The sequence below is a fragment of the Papio anubis genome, chromosome 11, assembly GCF_008728515.1.
Source record: "Papio anubis isolate 15944 chromosome 11, Panubis1.0, whole genome shotgun sequence".
In the NCBI taxonomy this organism is placed as follows: Eukaryota; Metazoa; Chordata; class Mammalia; order Primates; family Cercopithecidae; genus Papio; species Papio anubis.
The window spans coordinates 59,555,371-59,578,414 of record NC_044986.1 but is presented as its reverse complement, the minus strand read 5'-3'; the positions used below and the strand labels follow the sequence as shown (position 1 = coordinate 59,578,414).

The 23,044-nt window shown below is 37.0% G+C and overlaps 1 protein-coding gene across 10 annotated transcripts in view; it reads left to right on the top strand.

Annotated features, from left to right (window-relative positions):
* Positions 1-23,044, top strand: part of JMJD1C (jumonji domain containing 1C) — a 365,523-nt gene that overhangs the window by 131,168 nt on the left and 211,311 nt on the right. For all 10 annotated transcript variants that reach the window (XR_004176957.1, XM_017963006.2, XM_017963005.3 and 7 more), the window contains exon 2: positions 11,849-12,013. Coding sequence is in view for 6 of the 10 variants with exons in the window: in XM_031652223.1 (XP_031508083.1) it covers positions 11,849-12,013 (165 nt within the window). In the remaining 4 variants the exon portion in view is untranslated. The remainder of the gene's footprint in view (positions 1-11,848; positions 12,014-23,044) is intronic.

Sequence of the window (23,044 nt, the reverse complement as noted above, 5' to 3'; positions counted from 1 at the left end):
TTTGGTCTAGTGATGATGAATTTTCTTACTTTTACTTGTTTGAGAAAGACTTTATTTCCCCTTCATTTATGAAGGATAACCTTGCTTAGTATAATATTTTTGGCTTTTTTGTTTCCTCCTTCAACTTTTTGAATCTGTTATCCCATTGTCTTCTGCCCTGTAAGGATTGTGCAGAGAAACTGCTCTTAGTCTAATGGGGGTTCATTAATAAGTGACTAGATAGTTATGTCTTGCTTTTTAAAGAATTCTCTCTTTGTCTTTGACTTAGTGACATTTTTACTGTAAGGTGCTCTGGAAAAGATATTTTTGAATTGTATACCTTTGGGATCTTTGTGCTTTATCTGGGTATCTAAACTTTTTGCTAGCCTTGTGAAGTTTTCATCTGTTATTTTGTTAAACAGATTTTCTAGCTCTTCAAATTTTCTTGTTGCCTCCTCAAACACAAAAAATTTGAAAATTTGGTAGCTTTATGATGTTCTATATGTCATGAGGATTTGCTCGTTCTTTAAGAAACTTAAAATTTGCTATTTTTGGCCAGGCACGGTAGCTCATGCCTGTAATCCCAGCACTTTGGGAGGGCGAGACGGGCAGATCACAAGGTCAGGAGATCGAGACCATCCTGGCTAACACGGTGAAACCCTGTCTCTACTAAAAATACAAAAAATTAGCCGGGCACAGTGGTGGGCACCTGTAGTCCCAGCTACTCAGGAGGCTGAGGCAGGAGAATGGCATAGCTTGCAGTGAGCTGAGATTGCGCCGCTGCACTCCAGCCTGGGCGACAGAGTGAGACTCCATCTCCAAAAAAAAATTTTTTTTCTTTTTTCTTCTGACTGGGTTATTTCAAAAGGTCTGTCAAGTTCTGAGATTTTTTTCTTCTATTTGATCTAGTCTATTGAAGTTTTGAATGCATTTTGTTTCATTCAGTGAATACATCAGGTCCCGAATTTGTGTTTCATCCTTTTTTTATGCTGTCTCTCTTTGGTGAATTTTTTCCATTCATATCCTGAATTGTTTTTCTTTTCTTTGTGTTATTTTTTAGTATTCTGTTATATCTTCTTTAGTATCAGTATTTTCAATTCCAAGATTTTACAAATTTCTTGTTGATTGGAATCTGTTGTTGGAGGATTATTGTGTTCCTTTGAAATTCAGTGCTTTGAATTTATTATCATAGATTCACATTTTCTTGCTTTTTCATGTTTCTTTTATTTCTACATTGATATCTATGCATCAGGTATGACAGTGACTTCTTCCAGTCGTTGGAATTTCCTTTCATAGGGGAGGAATTTTTCCTAGAGATGTATCTGTGGTGTTGGTTGAATGGAGCACTTTTGCTTTGATTGTGAATATATGCAGTAGTGTAGACTCCATATGTTTTTTTAGGCATTAAACAGAGTCAGTGTTGTCTGATTTCTTCAGTGGTTTAGTGGGTGGTTCTTAATGGAAGTTCTGGTGAAATTTTATTAGGGAATGGGTTGCCACGTGGGCCACTTTGGGCTCCTTTGGTGGTAGTAGTGAGAAGATCATGTCTGTTTTGGGACTTCAGTGTAGCATATGCTGACACCAGAGTTAGTGGGTCTGCTCAGGTAGATTCTTGGGCTTCCAGGCAGCTTGCTCGGGTACCAGGAATGGCAGTAGTGGGTGGATGGGTGGGCAGGTTATTGGGCCCTGGGCAGTAGGCGTGGCATAGTTGATGTCAGTAGCCGTGGCAGGACAACCCCCTGGAACCCAAGCGTTTCATTTTGGTGTTGGCAGTGGTTGTGACAGGCTGGCCAAATCAGTCTCCAGGCCTGCAGGTGGCCACATGTGGGTGGGTGTAAGCTTTGATGATAGTGGTCAGTTGAATGGACCCTGGTCCGTGGAAAAAGTGCTCAGGTGCCAATGGTGGTAGACTAAGCAGAGTAATCTCCAGACCCTAAGCTGTGTGCTTACATACTGGAGGGGGCTGAGCTTGGATGAGCAGACCTGTCCTCAGGTTCCCTGATTGTGCAGGCACTGGCTGTGGTCAACAGGGGTGGCATGATCCCCAGACTACCAGTGGAATGGTCAGGTGAGGGCTCCAGCCATCATGTTGCAGCCCTGCTACTGGGGAAGGTGGGTTGCTTTCTGTTGGAGCAGCTGTAGGCAGGCAGCTGATAGCTGGGCAGGTGCACTTTGCTAGGGTGTTGAGCGTGGCAGCAATAGCCCACAGTACAGACACTGGGGTCTGTGAAGTTTGTATTTAGGGCATATCAAAATGCATAGTTACCCCACTGCTAGGGAGGGTTGGGTCTGGCTGATACCTTGTGTTTTCCTTCAGGACTGTTGATTTGGGAGAGAACTTACTCTTTTCGAGTAAGTTCAAAATACTGAATCCTTTCCAAAAGGTTTTCAGTTTACTTTGCCAGATCCATCAGAGGAATCACTATCTGGCAGCTATAGCTTTACAAAATGTATTTCTTAAATAGTAAGACTTGAAAATCAAAATTATTCCTTGATCCATGGGCTGCAGAGTGAAACTTTTACTAGCAGGCATGAAAACGTTAATCTCCTTCAGAGCTCTTGGTTGACCAGATGCATTGTCAATGAGCAGCAATGCTCAGCAACTTACTCACATTTTTTAGGGTCATCCTGCATCCAGAGAGAATTTATTCTTTACAGTAGTGAATCTTTCCATTTGTGAACATAGTGTTATCTATTTAAGACTTAAGTCTCTGTGTTTGGTGTATTGTAGTTTTCACCATATATACTCTGAACATTTTTGTTATATTTCTTCTTCATTTTTTTCTACTTTTTATTATCTTAAAATACACTGTTCAAATCAGGATCTGGAGTATCCTGGGTTATACAAACCTATATGTAAGTATATATACATTTTTTATCATAGTTTGCTTTATTGCGCTTAGCAGATGCTGAATTTTTTTAAACAAATTTGAGGTTTTATGATAGGTGAAATGGCATGTACCTATAATCCCAGTTACTTAGGAGGTTGTAGTGAGAGGATTGCTTGAGGCCAGGAGTTTGAGACCAGCCTGAGCAATATAGCAAGACCCCATGTCTAAAATAAATTTAAAAAGGAAACATTAGCTGGGTCATGGTAACATGCACCTGTACTTCCCACCTTGGGAGGCTATGGTGGGAAAATTGCTTGAGCCTAGGAATTGGAGGCTACAGGGAGCTATGATCTTATCACTATACTCCAGCCTGGGTGATAGAACAAGATCCCATCTCTTATTAAAAAAAAAAAAAAAAAGCCAGGGGCGGGGGCAGGGAAGGTGTGGCATTTGTGACAACTTTGCATCTATTAAGTCTGTCAGTTTCATTTTTCCAACTGCATGTGGAAAAATATTTTCATGTCTCTTACATTTTAATTATCGCAATATTTCAAACTTTTATTATTATTACTATTACATCTCTTATGGTGATGTGTCATCAGTGATCTTTAATGTAGTATTGTAATTGTTTTGGGGCACCAGAAGCTACACCAGTATAAGAAGGCAAACTTAATCCAGAACATGGTGTGTGTTCTGACTGCTCCACTAACCAGCCATTCCCCTGTTTCTTTCGCTCTTCTTGGACTTCGGGACCTCCCTATTCCTCCAGACATAATAATATTGAAATTAATCCAATTAATAATCCTATAGTTGCCTAAAATGTTTTCAAGTGAAAGGAATAGTCACACATCTCTAACTTGAAATCAGAAAGCTAGAAATGATTAAGCTTAGTGAGGAAGGCGCTTGTCAAGACAGAGCACAAAGCTAGGCCTGTAGCACCACACAGTTAGTCAAGTTGTTATTGCCAAGCAGCAACTTTTGAGGGAAATTAAAAGTGCTACTCCGGTAAACACAGGGATGATTAGAAAGTGAGACAATGGTATTGCTGATATGGAGAAGCCTTATGGACAGGCCGACTCTCTTGTTAGGAACTCAAGTAACTGGTGACTTTTTGTTGAAGTCATTGCTCATTGACCATTCCAAAATTCCTAGGGCCCTTAAGAATTATTTTAAATCTACTCTGCAGGTGCTCTGTAAATGGAACAACAAAGCCTAGATGACAGCACATCTGTTTATAGGAGGATTTTCTAAATATTTTAAGCCCACTGTTGAGATGTACTACTCAGAGAAAAAGATTCCTTTCAAAGCACTGCTGCTCGTTGGCAATGCATCTGGTCACCCAAGAGCTCTGAAGAAGATTAATGTTTTCATGCCTGCTAGTACAAGTTTCATTCTGCAGCCCATGGATCAAGGAATAATTTTGATTTTCAAATCTTATTATTTAAGGAATACATTTTGTAAAGCTATAACTGCCAGAGATAGTGATTCCTCTGATGGATCCGAGCAAAGTAAATTGAAAACCTTTTGGAAAGGATTCAGTATTCTAGATGCCATTAAGAATGTTCATGGTTCATGGTAGGAGGTCAAAATATCAACATTGAGGTGTTTTAAGACTTTCAAGGGGGAAGTCATTGCAGATGTGGTAGATATATCAAGAGATTTCTAGTCAAAACTAGAACTTGAAGATGTGAGAGAACTGTTGTAATCTCATGGTTGAACTTGAATAGATGAGGCATTGTTTCTTATGGATGCGCAAAGAACATGGTTTTTTGCGATATAACTGAATACTACTTAACCTTTGGTGATAATGCAGCCTCAGCTTGTGAGAGGATTGACTCCAGTTTCAAAAGAGGTTCAGCTGTGGGTAAAATGGCCAACAATATTGCATGCCCTAGGGAAATCTTTCATGAAAGGAAGAATTAATAGATGTGGCAAACTTTTGTTGTCTTATTTTAAGAAATTGTCACAAGCACCCCACCTTCAGCTACCACCACCCTGAGCAGTCAGCAGGCACAAAAACATTGAGGCAAGGCTCTTTATCAGCAAAAAGATACTACAACTCTCTGAAGGCTCAGATGATTGTTACTGTTTTTTTTAAGCAATAAGAACATTTTTAAGTTAAAGTGTGTAAATTATTTTTGATTTTTATTCTTTGAGACTGGGTCTTGCTGTGTCACCTAGGCTGGAGTGTGGTGGTGTGATCATGGCTCACTGCAGCCTCAACCTCCTTGGCTGAAGCAACCCTCCCATTTTAGCCTCCTGAGTATCTGGGACCATAGGCACTTGCCACCATGCCTGGCTAATTTTTTCATTTTTTGTAGAGACAAGGTCTTACTATGTTGCCTAAGCTGATCTTGAACTCCTGAGTTTACGTGTTCCTCCCACCTCAGCCTCCCAAAGTGGTGGGATTACAGGCAGGAGGTACTGCAGTCATCTAAATTGTTTTTTAGTTATAATGCTCTTGTATATTTAATATATTATAAATATAATCTTATATGCAGTGGGAAATCAACACATTTATGTGACTGACTTTATTATAATACTTGGTTTCTTTTGTGTTGGTCAGGAACCAGACCCTCATTGGAAAACCAAAAAATTCATGTGACTTACTTTATTTTGATACTCATTTGCTTTATTGCAGTAGTCTGGAACTGAACTTGCAATACCTCTGAGATATGCATGTAGAGTGTTCCATAGTACTAATCTGAAACATCATCTTTGAACTTTTATATAGCTAGTATTTTTACTGTATATATCCAAGTAAACATGTGAAAGAATATATTTTTTCCTACAAATGTAACATTGCAGATAAAGATTGTGGATTATTTAGAAGTTCTAAAATTAAAAAGGGGCAGAACTGGAATTATAATTTAGACTAAAATAATTCTTAGTTCTTATATTCTTATGTTGATATTGTAAGTTTAATAATACAGGTCTCCAAACCAAGTAACCAGAATCCATTTTCTACTTTGAAGCAATCAAGCTATGTAGAAGAAAAGGAAGCATTCTTCTTATAACTAATAATAATGTTTAAGGAGTTCAAGGGGCCGGGCGCAGTGGCTCATGATTGTAATCCCAGCACTTTGGGAGGCCGAGGCAGGTGGATCACGAGGTCAGGAGATCGAGACCATCCTGGCTAACAAGGTGACACCCCGTCTCTACTAAAAATACAAAAAATTAGCCGGGCGTGGTGGCGGGTGCCTGTAATCCCAGCTACCCAGGAGGCTGAGGCAGGAGAATGACATGAACCCCGGTAGGCAGAGTTTGCAGTGAGCCGAGATTGCGCCACTGCACTCCAGCCTGGGTGAAAGAGCGAGACTCCATCTCAAAAAAAAAAAAAAAAAAAAAAAAAAAAAGGAGTTCAAGGGTTAGATTAATTTAAATTTGTAAAATAGTAGAAATGGAATTGCGTGACTGTTAATTTTTCTTCTTGCAAATGGTTGCTCTGACAGTCTGATGGCTCTTTTTTTTTCTTTTGTTTTTGAGACAGGGTCTCACTCTGTCACCCAGGCTGGTTTTGAACTGCTGAGCTCAAGCAGTTCTCCTGCCTCAGCCTCCCAAAGTGCTGGGATTACAGGCATGAGCCACTATGCCCAGCTGATGGCTCTTGTTTTAATGCTTAGTATTATACTGAGACAAAACTGCCAGTTTGCGCATGTTGACATCTGTTGTAGAAAACATGTATTATACTACCTAGAGACCAGATCTTGGAATTATTCTCACATATTTGGCTAAGTATTTAACAACAGTGTCCACTACAAAATAATTATTTTTGTTTTTTCTTGAAGTAATTATGTTTAGTGGATTATTTTGCTTGACTTTTTCCTCACATCATCTGAATTCTTATAATAATCATCAGTACCCACAGCTGTTAACTTCATACACACATAGACACACACGCACACGTGTGTGTATATGTGAATGATCTTTTTTCCCCTGAACTCCCGGTGTTCATGATTGGCTCTGATGTGCAGTTAGAAATACTTACTGAATGAAATGTTCTTTCTTTTTTTCTAGATAATTATGAGCACAGTGATATATTAGTAAATACAACAGCTGTATTTAAAATTTTTGGTTTTTGCAAATTAGTCATTTAATTGTAATTGTGATGTGTTTTGCTCAGTGCTGATGATTCTAAAACTGTATTGTAGGCTTTAGTTTGTTGCAACACCTGCCAGTTACTAGAGGTGCAAAAAAGGTAAAGGCAGACTAATTCCTTTTTTTTTTTTGAGACGGAGTCTCGCTGTGTTGCCTAGGCTGGAGTGCAGTGGCCCAGTCTCGGCTTACTGCAACCTCCGTTTCCTAGGTTCAAGCGATTCTCCTGCCTCAGCCTCTGGAGTAGCTGGGATTACAGGCGCCTTCCACCACGCTCAGCTAATTTTTTTGTATTGTTAGTAGAGATGGGGTTTCACCATGTTGTCCAGGCTGGTCTCGATCTCCTGACCTCGTGATCCCCTGACCCTGGCCTCCCAAAATGCTGGGATTACAGGTGTGAGCCACCGTGCCCAGCCCCCACTCCCTCCCCCCCCTTTTCTTTTTTTTTGAGATGGAGTCTTGTGCTGTTGCTCAGGCTGGAGTGCAATGGTATGATCTTGGCTCACTGCAATCTCCGCCACCTGGGTTCAAGCAATTCTCCTGCCTCAGCCTCCTAAGTAGCTGGGATTACAGGTGTGCCACCATGCCCTAATTTTTTTTTGTATTTTTAATAGCAGTGGGGTTTCACCATGTTGGCCAGGCTGGCCTCGAACTCCTGACCTCAAGTGATCCTCCCACCTTGGTTTCCTAAAGTGCTGGGATTACAGGTGTGAGCCATTGCCAAAAGCATACTAATTCTTGCCCTCAAGGACCCTTTAGTTAATAAGACAGGGAATTAAGCAGACAGAAGGACCCAACACGGGAATGAGGAAGGAGTTAATATAAGATACTATGTAATTAACTAAAAATGTATAAACTGGAAGTTGGTAAACTAATGGAAACAAACTACTCCGCCACCATCCCTCACCCCACATACACGGTCATGCACAGTAAGGGTAGATTAGTTCTTAGGCCAGCCTGATAAAAAATCTTACCTGTGTTGGTATAGGCAATCCACTGTGGGGACTGCGTGTCTCTGCACTTTCTTGCTGGATGTGCCAAGAATGCAAGACTAACTGGTCTTAACCTGGACCGTTTCTCAAAGTTGTGTGTGCAGTGAGCAGCCAGCTGTGAGGAATTAAGTAATAACCTCCCCTAATCAAAGAGCAGACTCCCCTCCACTTAACTGTCTAAGTGGTGAATTCCACTCCCTCCTCTTCTGTAATATAACTCACTATGTACTCAGGTTTCCATTCTGGACCCTTTGCGTCCTTCCCATGGGGCTTAACAGTCATGAGAAGCTGGCATAGGCATCATGATGATACTCTAATTGCTGGTTTTGCTCTAAGTTGTGAAGTCCCAGGAGTCTTACGTTTTCTGTCAGAATCCGTTAAACAGTAACAGAGGGGTGTGTGTGTCTGTGTGTGTGTGTGTGTTTAGTTTTCTGTCTGTATGTAATTAAATTCCAAACCCTTCACTGTTTTTGATAATCTCATATCTGAAGATGAGTTGACTATACAACAAAGGGGAAGAGACACAATATTTAGTGTCTTTTTGTCCCCAATGTCCCTAGCAAGTTCTGAAAACTGCTAGTAGCACTGTTTATGCAATATAAAGTGGATTTGGAAAATACACTTCATGCTGAAAACTTTTTAGGACTTTGCATTTGGAAGAATTTACATTGATTTATATCTTCAGTTTAGGAAAATGTCAACGAACTTCTTGACTCTTCAGATTTTTAACTAAAATATTTTGTCAGGATTACTGTATCATTGTCCATGAAGGAAAAGCAAAATTAGCGTGCAGGTTTTCCTGAGAATTGTCTCTGCTTCAGTTTTCTAGGGTTTCCCAGAGCTCTTATACCAAAATTTAGTGTTTAAATAACAGAACAGATTTCAGGTAGTGGAGAAATTTGGTATAATTTGAAACCTTTGTGTAAGATCAGCTGGACCTCAGCTCAACCGCTTAAGGATGGGTTTTATTAGAAGTAGCCAACTGTTTTGTTGGCTTCTTCCTTGACTTGGATTTATTCCCTGACTTGGTATGGATAGTTAACTAGAAAAAGATGTTAAGTCCTTGACCAGTGCATTTCTCTTTCCCCATTCTAATAGATAAGCTTTAATGTATATCTTTAATGGATATTCTAACAGATAAGCTTCTTTTTTTTTTTTTTTTTTTTTAAATACAGGCTTCCTAGTGGGCAGCAGTATAAACATCACCAAATCAAACTTACCTTTTACCAGGTTGCTTTTATTTTTAAAAGACTATGATTGAGTCCAAGAGTCAGGGGATTTTTAATGTTAATTAAATATTTTATATGTATGCAGCATTGTAATGGGCACTAAAAATAAATGAAAGAACAGTTCTACCTTAAGTGAGTTTACATGCATAATTTAAAGATACTTTTATTACACTTAAAATATTGGATGGTGTTTGCTTATATACTAATACAGTGTAAGCTGTAAAAAAAATAATTGCAGTAGAAATTCAAAGCTGAAATTCAAAGTAGAAATTGGAGTTGAAGTTGGGGGACGTAAATATCATGGAAGAACTTGAGCTGGGCCAAAGGAGCAACTGTGATTCAAATAAGTGGAAATGGAAACTCTTCAGGTGTAAGGGAGCAGAAGATGGGTGGCAGAATTAGTATAAAAATATAAGTATTGAGAAGACTGCTTCCAGCATATCTTATGATTAAGTTGAGAAGACAGCTGTATGAACAGATAATCTTAGGGAATGAATGCAGAAGAATGAAAGTAGGGGAGGGAAGGTTTGAATGATTGAATGACCTATGAGTATAGAGTCAGTTTCAGTTTTCCAAATTACAACATCCTTGTCTTGTTCCCATCTTAGAGGAAATGCTTTTGATTTTTTACTGTTGTGTATGATGTTAGCAGCGGGTTTTTCATACAGACCTTTTTATATTTAGATACTTTCCTTCTGTTCCTAGTTTGTTGAGTGTTTTTAATCATGAAGAGCCATGGAATTTGATCAGATGCTTTTTCTGCATCGTTAAAGATGATTTTTTTTCCTTTATTCTGCTAATGTGGTATATTACATTAATTGAATGTCATGTTGAGCCATCTTTGTACCATTGACTACCTTTGTAAGTAATGTTTTCTTAGAATAAAGTCAAGCTCAATTGTTTACATATTGTCTATGGTGGTCTCAGTGACAGAGACAATACATAATTATGACAGAAACCATCTGGTTTGCAAAATCTGAAATATTTACCATTTACTCTTTTTGTTTTTATTTTTTTGAGACGGAGTTTTGCTGTTACCACCCAGGCTGGAGTGCAGTGGCCTAATCTTGGCTTGCTGCAACCTCCACCTCCTGGATTCAAGCCATTCTCCTGCCTCAGCCTCCTGAGTTAGCTGGGACTACAGGTGCCCGCCACCACGCCCAGCTAATTTTTGTATTTTTGGTAGAAGATGGTGTTTCACCGTGTGGCCAGGATGGTCTCCAACTCCTGACCTCAGGTGATCCACCTGCCTCAGCTTCCCAAAGTGTTGGGATTACAGGCGTGAGCCATCGCGTCTGGCTATTTACTCTTTAAAAACATTTTCTAACCTCTCCTTCTAGAGTCATCAGTATAGAAATCATTATTTAGTGTCCATTTAGAAGGTAATGGACTAATCTTTACTGATCAACACTCTGTAAATTGCTTTTGTTGATACAGTTATGGTTTATCTCCCTGTCATAAGTAAGGGGTATAATCTGATTAAGGGAAGTTAAATGATGATTTTATGAAAAATGTTAAGTTTAAAGAATAAATTTGTTAATGTTCTTTCTAATTCAAGTTCATGGCTTATATTTTGAAATATTGCCAACCTCTTTTCTTCTCCCCCCATCACCCATCCTAATCTCTGATAACCATCATTCTACCCTCTGCCTCCATGAGATCCACTTTTTATTTGTTTTTTAAATGACAGGGTCTCACTCTGTTATCTGGGCTTCAGTGCAGTGATGTGATCATAGCTCACTGTAGCTATCACAGCTCACTGTAGCCTCAAATTCCTGGGCTCAAGAGATCCTCCTGTCTTAGCTTCCTGAGTAACTGGGACTACAGGCATGTGCCACCATGTCCAGCTAAGTTTTTTACTTTTCTCTTTTGTTAGAGTCAGGGTCTCACTATGTTGCCAAGGCTGGTCTTGAAGTCTTGGGCTCAAGTGATCCTCCCATATCTGCCTCCGAAAGTGCTGGGATTACAGGCATGAGCCACCATGCTGGGTCAAGATCCACGTTTTTGACTCCCACATATGAGCGTGAACATGTGATGTCTGTCTTCTGTACCTGGTTTATTTCATAAAACATAATCACCTCCAGTTCTATTCATACTGCTGCAAATGACAAGATTTCATTCTTTTTTATGGCCTAATTGTATTCTATTGTGTATATATGCCACATTTTCTTTACCCATTCATATGTTGATAGATACTTAGGTTGATTCCATTATCATGGCTTTATGAATAGTGTTACAGTAAACACTGATGTGCAACTATCTCTTCAATATACGTTCCTTTCTTTTGGACATTTACCCAGTAGTGAATTACCAGATCCTATGGTAGATGTACTTTTAGTTTTTTGAGGAACCTCTATACTGTTTTCCATACTGGAGGTACTAATTTACATTCCCACCAACAGCGTACTAGAGTTCCCCTTTCTGCTTCCTACAATTAGAAGGAGTAAGTGCTAGTGTTCAATAGCACAGTATGGTAACTATAGTTAGCAATAATTTATTGTATTTTTCAAAATAGCTAGAAGAGGATTTGAAATGTTTCTAACACAAATGATAAATATTTGAGGTGATGGATATTCTGATTATCCTGATTTGATCATTACACATTGTGTGCATGTATCACGATATCATATGTACCCCATAAATATGTACAGTTATTATGTATTAGTGAAAAAGGATATACCACTCTTCTGTTTTGCTAATTGAATTTTTTTTGTTTTCATAGGTGTATGTGGAATTTGATGATCTTGAATGGGATAAACGAGAGTGGGTTAAAGTTTATGAAGATTTTTCAACTTTCTTGGTGGAATACCACTTAATCTGGGCCAAAAGGAATGACCCTAGCCAGACTCAGGGATCAAAGAGCAAACAGATTCAGTGGCCTGCATTGGTAAGATCTATTCCTGTTTCATTAAGCATTTTCATTTGTTCGTTAAAAACGAAAAGCAACAACAACAACAAAACAAAAGCCAGGTTTGGTGACTGACTGTAAAACTAGCACTTTGAGAGGCTGAGGCAGGACAATTGCTTGAAGCCAGGAGTTGGAGATCAGCCTAGGCAAAAAAGCAAGACCCCATCTCTACCAAAAAAAAAAAAATTAGCCGGATGTGGTGGCACATACCTGTGGTCCCAGCTACTTGGGAGGCTGAGGTGGGAGGATCACGTGAGCCCAAGAATCCGAGTCTATGTGAGTTACTGTCACGCTGCTGCACTCCAGCTTGGATGACAGAGTGAGACGCCATGTCTTATAAAAGAGAATAAATGAAAATTTAAGACCAATAATTGAATAAAACTTTAGATTCATCTTACTGATTTATAAATTAATATTTTTGAAGAGTCTCTGACGAATCTGGCAGAGATTTTAAAACACTGCCTTCATTTTGTTAAAACAACTTTAGTTGTCTCTTTGTTAGTATTCTGTCAGCTTATGTAGTTCACAAATAAGTTTATTCTATCAAATTAAAATATAAATTGGATTAAAGGGACCTGAGAGATAGCTGACTGTATGCCATGTGGAACAACTTTGCTGAATGAAACTTTGTCAAGTGGAAGATAGAACATACTTTGTATTAAAACATTTAATAACAAGTAATTCTTCTTGGTTTGTTAATGAGTAAATCATTGTGGGTGATAGATGTTTAATGTGTAATTATTAGGTAATGGATTAAATTACTTCTTATCAGGAAATGTTTCATTTAAGAAAATATGTTTTCAGTAAATTCGCTGGTACTTTGAAGAGTTTTATTTAAGAAAAGAAACAGCAGGTAAACAAGGTCATTAAATTGTATTAGAAAAAGAGCTACGTTTGTTTAACCATTGTTATCTCTGTTTTCTGGCAGAACATCTAGCATGTAACAAATGTGCAATATTTGTAAAGTTTTCTTCTTATGTTACTATCAAAGAAATACTTTAAAAGCCGCTGAAACATTATTGCAGGTATTTGATATAACTAATGAGTTTGGGTAGTTCCTTTCAAATTTTTAAACATACGAATTAACTACTTAAAAGGATAGCTTCTGCTTGCTAATAATTTTAATGCATATAAATTTTCTATTTTCGTTAATCCTGATGCTTTTCTATATAGAATAGAAATTTAATAGATCTGTTTGATTATTCCTTTTTAAGAAGTCAGTGGAGATATGGGATTAAAAAGGATAGGAAGGGAGGGAGTAGAGTGAATGGAATCAGTGGCATTTTTAAAAACAAAATATGATATTGAAAGATGAAAATAATATCTGTCTGTGACCTGTAGTTTCGATAGGAAACTTTGCATAGCAAACTAAAGAAGATAATTTTATCCATAGTAGGTTTTTAAAAATAATTAATGAGTATGTTGACTTGTTCATATAAAAAGTTTAAACCATTACTGGCATGATCTTAATTTTATAGACCTTAACCCAAAAACTGGATAAAATTTGTGAGTAATTATGAATAATTAGACATATAGGTGAATTTTTTATGAGAATTCTCAAAAGCAGGAAGCAGTAGCATCACTAATATGAAAAACTACACATTGGTATCAGAGTTAAAAAATTAATAAAGCTTTAGAAAATCTTTGCCCTTTCTTAAAAGCAGTTAAGATTGAGGTGAATTTCTGTTGATTCATAAAATACTGATTTTAGAGAGAATTGTTATTGGAAAATACTGTTTAATGATAATTTTGTCATAATTTTACAAAGTTGTTTCTGTTGAAAACCTCTTAGCCTTGAAATTAGGCCTACTTAAACAATCACCAACCTTTTCTTTTTAACTTTATCATATACAAAAAAAAAAAAGATGAAAAATTTGAAAAACACTGTGGTATAAAAGTAATAGAAAATTATATTTTTAGTTCTAAGAGATAACTTGTATATATTATATATATATAATTTTTGATATATTTTCTTATGAAACATATTGCTCTGGTTCCTTTTTTTTTCCCCCATACTATTTATTTTATTTTATTTAGACAGGGTCTCACTTTTTCACACAGGCTGGAGTGCAGTGTTGTGATCACAGCTCACTGCAGCCTTGAACTCCTGGGCTCAAAAAAAAGTCCTCTCACCAGTAGCTAGGACTACAGATGTGTGCCACTATGCCTAGCTAAATTTTTTTTTTTTTTTTTTTGAGATGGAGCCTTGCTCTGTCGCTCAGGCTGGAGTACAGTGGCGCGATCTTGGCTCACTGCAACCTCCAGCTCCCGGGTTCAAGCAATTCTCCTGCCTCAGCCTCTCAAGTAGCTGGGACTACAGGTGCCTGCCATCATGCCTGGCTAACTTTTGTATTTTTAGTAGAGATGAGGTTTCATCATATTGGTCAGGCTGGTCTGGAACTCCTGACCTTGTGATCTACCTGCCTCAGCCTCTGAAAGTGCTGGGATTATAGGCATGAGCCACCATGTCCAGCCTTCTGCTGAATTTTTTAATAAAAAATTTTAATTGTGGTAAAATAGACTTAACATAAAACTTGCCATTTTAACTGTTTTTGAGTACACAGTTCATTGGTAGTAAGTACATTCGCGTTGTGTGTTACCACTGTTGTCATCCAAACACAGAACTTTTTCCGTCTTGCAAAACTGAAACTGCACTCATTAAAGAGCAGTTCCTTATTCCCCGATCTTGCTAGCAACCACCATTCTACTTTCGGTCTCTGAGTATCTCATATGAATGTCATTATACAGTATTTATCCTTTTGTAACTGGCTCATTTCACTGACAATGTCTTCAGGGTTCATGCATATTATACCATGTGTCAGAATTTTCTTCCTTTTTATTGCAAAATAACATTCCATTCTGTTTATACACCATGTTCTTTTAATCCATTTGCCTGTTAATGGACAGTTGTGTCGCTTCTACCTTTTGGCTATAGGGAATAATACTGGTATGAACATGGCTGTATAAATATCTGTCCAAGCCTCTGTGTTCAACTATTTGGGTATATACCCAGAAGAAGAATTGCTGTATCAGATGGTAATTGCACTTTTAATTTTTTGAGGCACTTTCATACTGTTTTCCAAGTGACTGCACCATTTTTCATTTCTACCAGCATTGTATAAGGGTTCATTTCTTTACATCCTCACCAACATTTACTTTCATTTTTTTTTTGGTATTTACTTTCTCAGTAGGTGTGAAATGGCATCTCATTGTGATTTTGTTTTATATTTCTCTAATGCTTAATGTGATGTTGAGCATCTTTTCATGTGCTAATTGGCCATTTGTATGTCTTTTGAGAAATATCTATTCATAAAGTTCTTTGCCTGTTTTTGAATTGGATCATTTGTTTTTTTTGTTGTTGTTGAGTTTTAGGATTTCTCTATGTATTCTTGATATTAGTCCTTTTTAGATACATGATTTGGTAACATTTTCTCTCATTTTACAGGTTGCCTTTTTAGTGTGTTAGCAGTGGCCCTTGCTGCACAAAACTTTTAAGTTTTGATGAAGCTCAACTTGTCTGTTTCCATTTGTTGCTTATGCCTTTGTTGTTATATTCAAAAAATATTGCCAAATCCATGTCATGAAGCTTTTCCCCTTATGTTTTCTTCTAAAAGTTGTATAGTTTTAGATCACAAATTTGGGTGAATTAATTGATTTTGAGTTTGGAATATCATGTAAGGGTCCAACTTTTTTTTACATGTAGATGTGTCCACTTTTTCCAGCACCATTAGTTGGAAAGACTGCCTTTGCCCCACTGAATGGTCTTGCCTTATAGAAAATATTTTGACCATATATGCAAGGGTTTGTTTCTGGGCTTTCTATTCCATTCCATTGGTCTGTAGGTTGTTCTTATGCTGATACCAGCTTACTGTTTTGAGTACTGTTGATTTGTAGTACATTGTGAAATCAGGAAATGTTTTCCCGTCAACTTTCTTCTTTTTCAGGATAGTTTTGATTATTCAGGGTCCCTTGAGATTCCCTATGAACTTCAGGAGAGATTTTTCTTTTTCTCCAGAAAAAGGTCACTTGGATTTTGATAGGGATTGAATTGAATCTGTAGATGGATTTGGGTGTTAGACATCTTAATATTAAGGGCTGGGTGCTGTGGCTTACACATGTAGTCCCAGCTCTTTGGGAGGCTAAGGCGAGAGGATTGCTTGAGGCCAGGAGCTCAAGACCAGGCTGAACAATGCAGCGAGACCCCTTCTCTGCAAAAAAAATAAATAAAATAAAATAAGCTGAGTGTGATGGCCCACGCCTATAGTCTCAGCTACTTGAGAGGCTAAGACTGAAGGATCACATGAGCCCAGGAGTTCATGGCTACAGTGAGCCATGATTGTGTCATTGCACTCAAGCCTGGGTGACAGAGTGAGACCCTGTCTCTAAAACTACACACAAACACACACACACGCACATATAAATATTAAGTCTTCTAGTCTTTGAACAGGGGTGTCTTTTTACTTGTTTATGTTTTATTTAATTTTGTTCAGTTATGTTTTATAGTTTTGTTTATTTCATCTCCTAGGTAATTTATTCTTTTTTGATGCTCTTGCAAATGGAATTATATGTTAATTTCATTTTCAAAGTATTCATTATTGTTATATAGAAACTAGCCGGACGTGAGCCTGTAGTCCTAGCTACTTGGGGAGCTGAGGTGGGAGGATCCCTTGAGCCCAGGAATTCAAGGTTGCAGTGAGCTGTGATTGCACCAGTGCATTCCAGCCTGGGTGACAAACCAAGACCTTGCCTCAAAAAAAAAACAACAAAAAACGATTTTTATGTGTTGATTTCATATCCTGTTGCTTAGGTAGTATCCTTGTCAATGGTGACAGACTGAAAGCTTTTCCTCTAAGATCAAGAATAAGACAAGGAATCCCTGCTTTTACCATGTCCATTCAACATAGTATTTGAAGTTATAGTCCAGAAATTAGACCAGAAAAAGACAAAAAGCATTTAAATTGGAAAGAAAGAAGTAAATCACAGATGATATAATCTTATACTTAGAAAACCATAAAGACTTCACAACAAAGCCTATTAGAACTAATAAATGAATTTGGCACATTAGTAGAGTACAAAATATCTGCTTTATTTTAAACATAGTTTTAGCTAAGACTGCATTAAAATTGTAGATCCTGCTTTTTTCCTTAACATCTATCCTCTACATTTCTCCTTTATGAGTAGTAATTTAAGATCATTTTTAATGGCTGCATAATATTTAATCTTACAATGACCCATTTCCTTAATGTTTGGCATTATGGTTTCCAGTTTTAGGGAGCATTATAAGTAACTGGGATAAATACCATTGTAAGCCTTTCTCTGCATATCTGATTTTTTAAAATTTATATTCATAGTAGTAGAATTAATAATCATAGGGTATGAACTTGAAAGCCACAAAAATCTGTCTCCTGACACTCTTCACAAATTGTCTGAAGGTTGTACTGACTGCCATTGTCCTCAGTCAGTGTTGGGGTGTTTTTATCTCACTCATCACACCCTTGTAAGCATTATTTATTTATTTTTCAGTTTATCTTGTTTTGAAACACAAATGTTTGGCCAAAACAGGAAGAGTTTTACATCCTAAGGGGATGCAGCATTGAATGTTACTCTTTCTCTGCTAATTGGATATTTAAAAATATTTCGTTATTTCAATTTGCATTCCTTTAATAGGGTGAATTTTTTTCATGTTTATGAGCAATTTGTATTTTTAGTGAATTGTTATTCTTTAGTACTTATTAGGGTTTTGTGTTTTTTATATTTGTTACGAGCTTTCTTTATATTATTACAGATATTACAACCTTTTTGTCGTATTTGTTTCGTACTTTGCTTAGCCAGTTGTTTGATAGCAAGTCTTTTTGAATTGTATGTTTATTTTTAAAGTCTATACAATGGGATATTGTCATTAATTCCAGTAGTCAGGTTATGTGTGCTTGCCTTCCTTCCTTTTTTCTTTTGTTTTAGAAGATTGTAAAAATTAATAAAATAAACAAGTGAAGTGGGAATGCTTGTTTGTAATAATTAAGAAAACAGTCAATTTAAGTTTCGTAAACATTTTGCAAACATTTATATACAGTAGATATGACTGAGATTTTATTGTTTCCTTTTTTGTTCATTAAAATTAGGCTTCTTTAAGGATGTCTATAAACAGCAATTATGAAGTTCAGCATTTTAAAATTCCTACAGCATAATGAAATACTGTATCTACAGATTTGAGAAATTTGAGGGATCTGTATATGAGATGGCAGTAGAATGAAACACAGTAGAAACTAATACTTTGTCTTTAATTTTCTATAAATTTAACGTTTCTATTTCTGTGCACATGATACTTGCTTTATGTTCTTTTGTATTTAAACATGTTTGTATTTATTATCTTCTTTCTAGTTGTTTCACTCCTCGTGTGGTACTTGTTTAATATTACATATCGGTTACGTTATCTTGTCTACCTCTTATACCTAGAAATTAGTGGAAACTGGCAGTGTACCTGCTGGTTCTTGAGATCATGACAAGACAAAAACAAATCCTGTTGTCTCATTAACATATTTTAAAGTCTATTTTTAAAAATTTAACATAATTGCATCTTCAACAAAATATGGATAGTGTAATACCCAGGCTACTTCTCTGGAATTGTCTGGTTCATCTTTCTTTCTAGGATATCAGTAGCAAAACATTTATGGGAGCACCACATGCAAGATGCTGAAGTGGTGTCTTTTTTTGCTTGGTCCTGTATAATCAGAGTACCACTTGAGGCCATTCTAATGCTATAGACTGAGGTAACTTGCATCTTCATGTAAGTTACTTAATAGATTGTTAAATTTTATTTACTTTTTAATAAAGTAAAATACTTATGAAAGCACATTTATCGGCACCAGGGAAAGAAAGTGTTGGCATTCATAATTGAAATCAACGAATCACCTACCTAACTGGGTTAGGGCCCTGGCTCCATCTCCTTTAGGAAAACCTTCTGTGGGGAGTGGGGCTTCGACCCTAACCCAGGTGGGCTGTAACACTGCTGTATTTTCTAAGGGGCAGAGTTTTCTACTACTATTCTGCTGGCCCAGCCTTCCAGATCACCCCAACCAGTGCTCCTATATAACCATCCTGTGCTCCTGTAGAACTTTGTTTTGTACCTCTGTTTTAACAATCAGCACATTCTGCTTTGTATTTTACCTATTTGTTTGCATGTCTGTCTTCCCTTAATAGATTGTAAGTTCTTTGAGGACAGGAGTCATGTCTTAGTCATCTATGTATGGTTCCTTGGAGTCTAGCACAGTGCTTTACCCATCTCAGAAAGTAAGTAAATTCTTATTTTAAAGTGATGAATGTGCTGCAGCCCAGCTAGTGCAAAAGAACCCTACTGGGAGTTATCACAAGTTTTCTGGCTATTAACATATGATAATACCAAAGGACAGGAAAGCAGAATCACCCAATTGTGGTAAAACTGTGAGTTACCAATTTAAAACATGTCAATATATAATAAAAAACAAATACTGAAAAGCTTATAATGTCCATTCTCATCAGATACAAATTTGATTCCTGAAATCGCCAAGTAGAAAAATGTAAAATTACCTGAAATGTGTTATTTTAAAGATGTAAAAGGAAGAAACAGACATCCTCACAATTGACTTAAATATTCAAATCTTTGATAATTTACCTGAATTTCTGAATTGAGTTTTAGGAAACTCAGACTACCTTTTCTCAATGTTGCTTTTTCCTTCATAGATAGGTAATTCTGGTTCAACCGGGAATTGTGATCACATCATAAACATGTAAACTCTTAGCAATGTGTTTATTTTAAATTATTCTCTTAGTGAGAGTGCTTTTTAGTTACTATCCGTTCCAAGAGAAACCCCCTCAAAGGAGAGTAGAATTCACTGCTCTTTGGGACAAGATTACCTTTATATCCAACAGTTATATTGCCACAGTTGGTTTAGATTATGGCCTCAAGCAAATTTTACTAAAATGTGAAAATATGCCACCTTCCAAGTCGGAAATAAACTTTGGAGTATGTTCATTTAAAGAGTTTTTACATATTTATAATTGAATTTCCACAATTAGAATTAACAGTTGCATGTCTTTTTATACTTTGTTAAATAATGAAATGAAAGTAATGACAGTGTAAATTCAGGATTATTATTTCCCTACAAGGTAAAGCACTTTAAGAGATCAAATTATACATAATAAAATATTAAGCTTTTTAAACGATAAACTCTAATACTGGTGTGTATTGCAATGGACGAGTTCACACACTCATGTCTTGTGGATTATAAAATGACATTATTCTTTTGGGAAGTATTATGTTATAAGAACCATAAGAAGTTCATACTCTTTGATTCATTAATTCTAGTCTTAGGAAACTATGCTTGAAAAACAGTTTTTAAAATGTGTATTCAGTTTAGCTAATGTTTGTCGCATACCTCATATGAATTAGACACTGTGGTGAGAGCTGCAGATTAAAAAAATTAAAGGCTTGTGTTATTAGAAGAAAGATGTTTATTGCAGTCTTATTAAAGAAGAAAGGTAAAATGGAACAACCTTGATGTTCAGCAATTTGTGAATGCTGTTAAATTAATATTTTGGCATATTATGCAGCTTTAAAAGTGATAATTGTACATACTTTAGGAAAATGTAGAGAAATTAAAAAAATTAATTACATCGACAATAGAAATATGTATTTAAAAAGTGTTATAGGCTGGGGACAGTGGCTTATGCCTATAATCCTAGCACTTTGGGAGGTTGAGGCAGGAGGATTGCTTGAGTCCAGGAGTTCCAAGACCAGTCAGGGCAACATAGCGATACCCTCATCCCTACCAAAAAAAAATTAGCCCAGTGCAGTGGCGGAAACCTTGTAGTCTTAGCTACTCAGGAGGCTGAGGTGGGAGGATTGCTTGACTCCAGGAGTACAAGGCTATGGTGAGCTATGATTATGTCACTGCACTCCAGCCTGGGCAACAAAGCAAGACCCTGTCTCAGCGGAAAATATATATATTGTAAAGTAATGAAAATCATTATTTTACAATGGTGGAATTTTGCCTGACCAAAATTGTCTTTTCCCTAAAAAACAAGTATTATTTCCTAGCAAATTGGAAATTTCATATAATGGTATTATTCAGTATTTTATATTTTGGAGGTAGTCTTCTTCAAATTAGTTATTTTAGTAATACGTTTCTGTTAATATACTTTGATAGGTATTATTTGTGTTTTGATATTGCAGCATTAAAAAAAATCTGTCAATATACAAAGAATTAACATTTAATAATGAAAATGACAGCTTAAACCATAACAAAATAAAATATAATGAAGATTATTTAAGGCTTGTTTTAAGCCTGTCTGAATTACTTGTTTACTTGTAGATTTGCTTGGCTTTATGTGACCTTAAATATTATAGACTCAGAGAATGTTAGAATTGGGGGAAGAAATTAGCAGTTATCAAGGAAGGTGGCATAATATGTTAAGGACATAGACTTTGTAGCATATTTCTTGGTTCAAATCCTGATTCTTCCATTTATTGTTAATGTCTGGGTGAAATTAAGTTATTTATACTCTGTATGTCTCTCTGTGTTCATAATAGTGGTATCTACCACACAGAGTAGTGAAGATTAAGCAAGACAGTATGTAAATAAAACCTCAGTATAGTACTGCAGTGAGTTTAGATAGGTGTACACTTTGAGAGAAACCTCTGTAAGAACACCCTCACTTCTGTCACTGGTTTCAAGTTTGAGGCATTCCCAAAACCATCTTCAGGGTTGATAAATCACTGGAAGATTGATATAACTCACTGAGAGCTGTTACATTCATGCCTACAAGTTATTGCAGGGAAACTATACAAATTAAAATCAGCCAGGGGAAGAGATGTTTAGGGTACAGAGTCCAGGCTCTTCTCCCTGTGCAGTCACGTCCAGCATTATCTCTTTATGTCCATAGTATATGTGAGTTTTGTCAGTGAAGAAACTCATCTGAGTCTTTGCTTTTCCGGTTTTATTGGGGCTCAAAATCACATACTCGCTGCATGGTGTAGCTTTGGCCTTCGGGAGGTCAGACTAATAACTTTAGTTCTCACTTCCTCTGGAGATCAGAATTGATACTGAAATACCCAAAGCCTCCATTGTAGATCACATTGTTAAACTGTCCAGTGGCCAAAGCCTCCAGTCGAACAAAAACACTCGTATCAAGCAGATACTCCTGTGAAGCAAGACATTCAGCAGTCCTGGAGATCATCTCTCAGTGGCTAACGTGGAAGGCCAGACATCTTTGTCTTCTTTGGTGTATAGGCTATGCCCTAGCCTTTGGCCTACACTCTTAAAGCAAAGCGAATATATTTGAACGTCTACATTTAGTTTTTATATGACAGACATTGCAATAGTAACCCTTTGAATATGCCTAATATTGGGAGGAGCCAGTTTTGAATAGGTATACATTTAAATAAACAGTCTAATTTATAAAGCCATTATGTACATCATTTTTTTGTACTAATTTAATTACTCATTTCCCCCCGGATTTACAACTATTTTTGTATCTTATGAAAAATTTGTGCAGGACTATTGGCATAGAAATTAGTTGATGGGCTGAGCACGGTGGCTTACGCCTGTAATCCCAGCACTTTGGGAGGCTGAAGTAGGGGGATCACTTGAAGTCAGGAGTTCGAGACCAGCCTGGCCAACATGGTGAAACCCCATCTCCACTAAAAATACAAAAATTAGCCAGGTGTGGTGATGCACATCCATAGTACCAGCTACTTGGGAGGCTGAGGCAGGAGAATTGCTTGAACCTGGAAGGCAGAGGTTGCAGTGAGCCGAGATTACACTGTTGCACTCCTGGGCAACATAGTGAGAGACTGTCTCACAAAAAAAGAGAGAGAGAGAAGAGGAGAAGAAAAGAGAGAGAGAGAGAGAGAAAAGGAAGAAAAGGAAGGAAAGAAAGAGAAAGAAATAGTTGATGGTTAGCTAATTCTTCGTTAGGCTATTCATTTTCCATCATTATTACATCTTGAGGAGGCTTTAACTAAATTTCCTGATA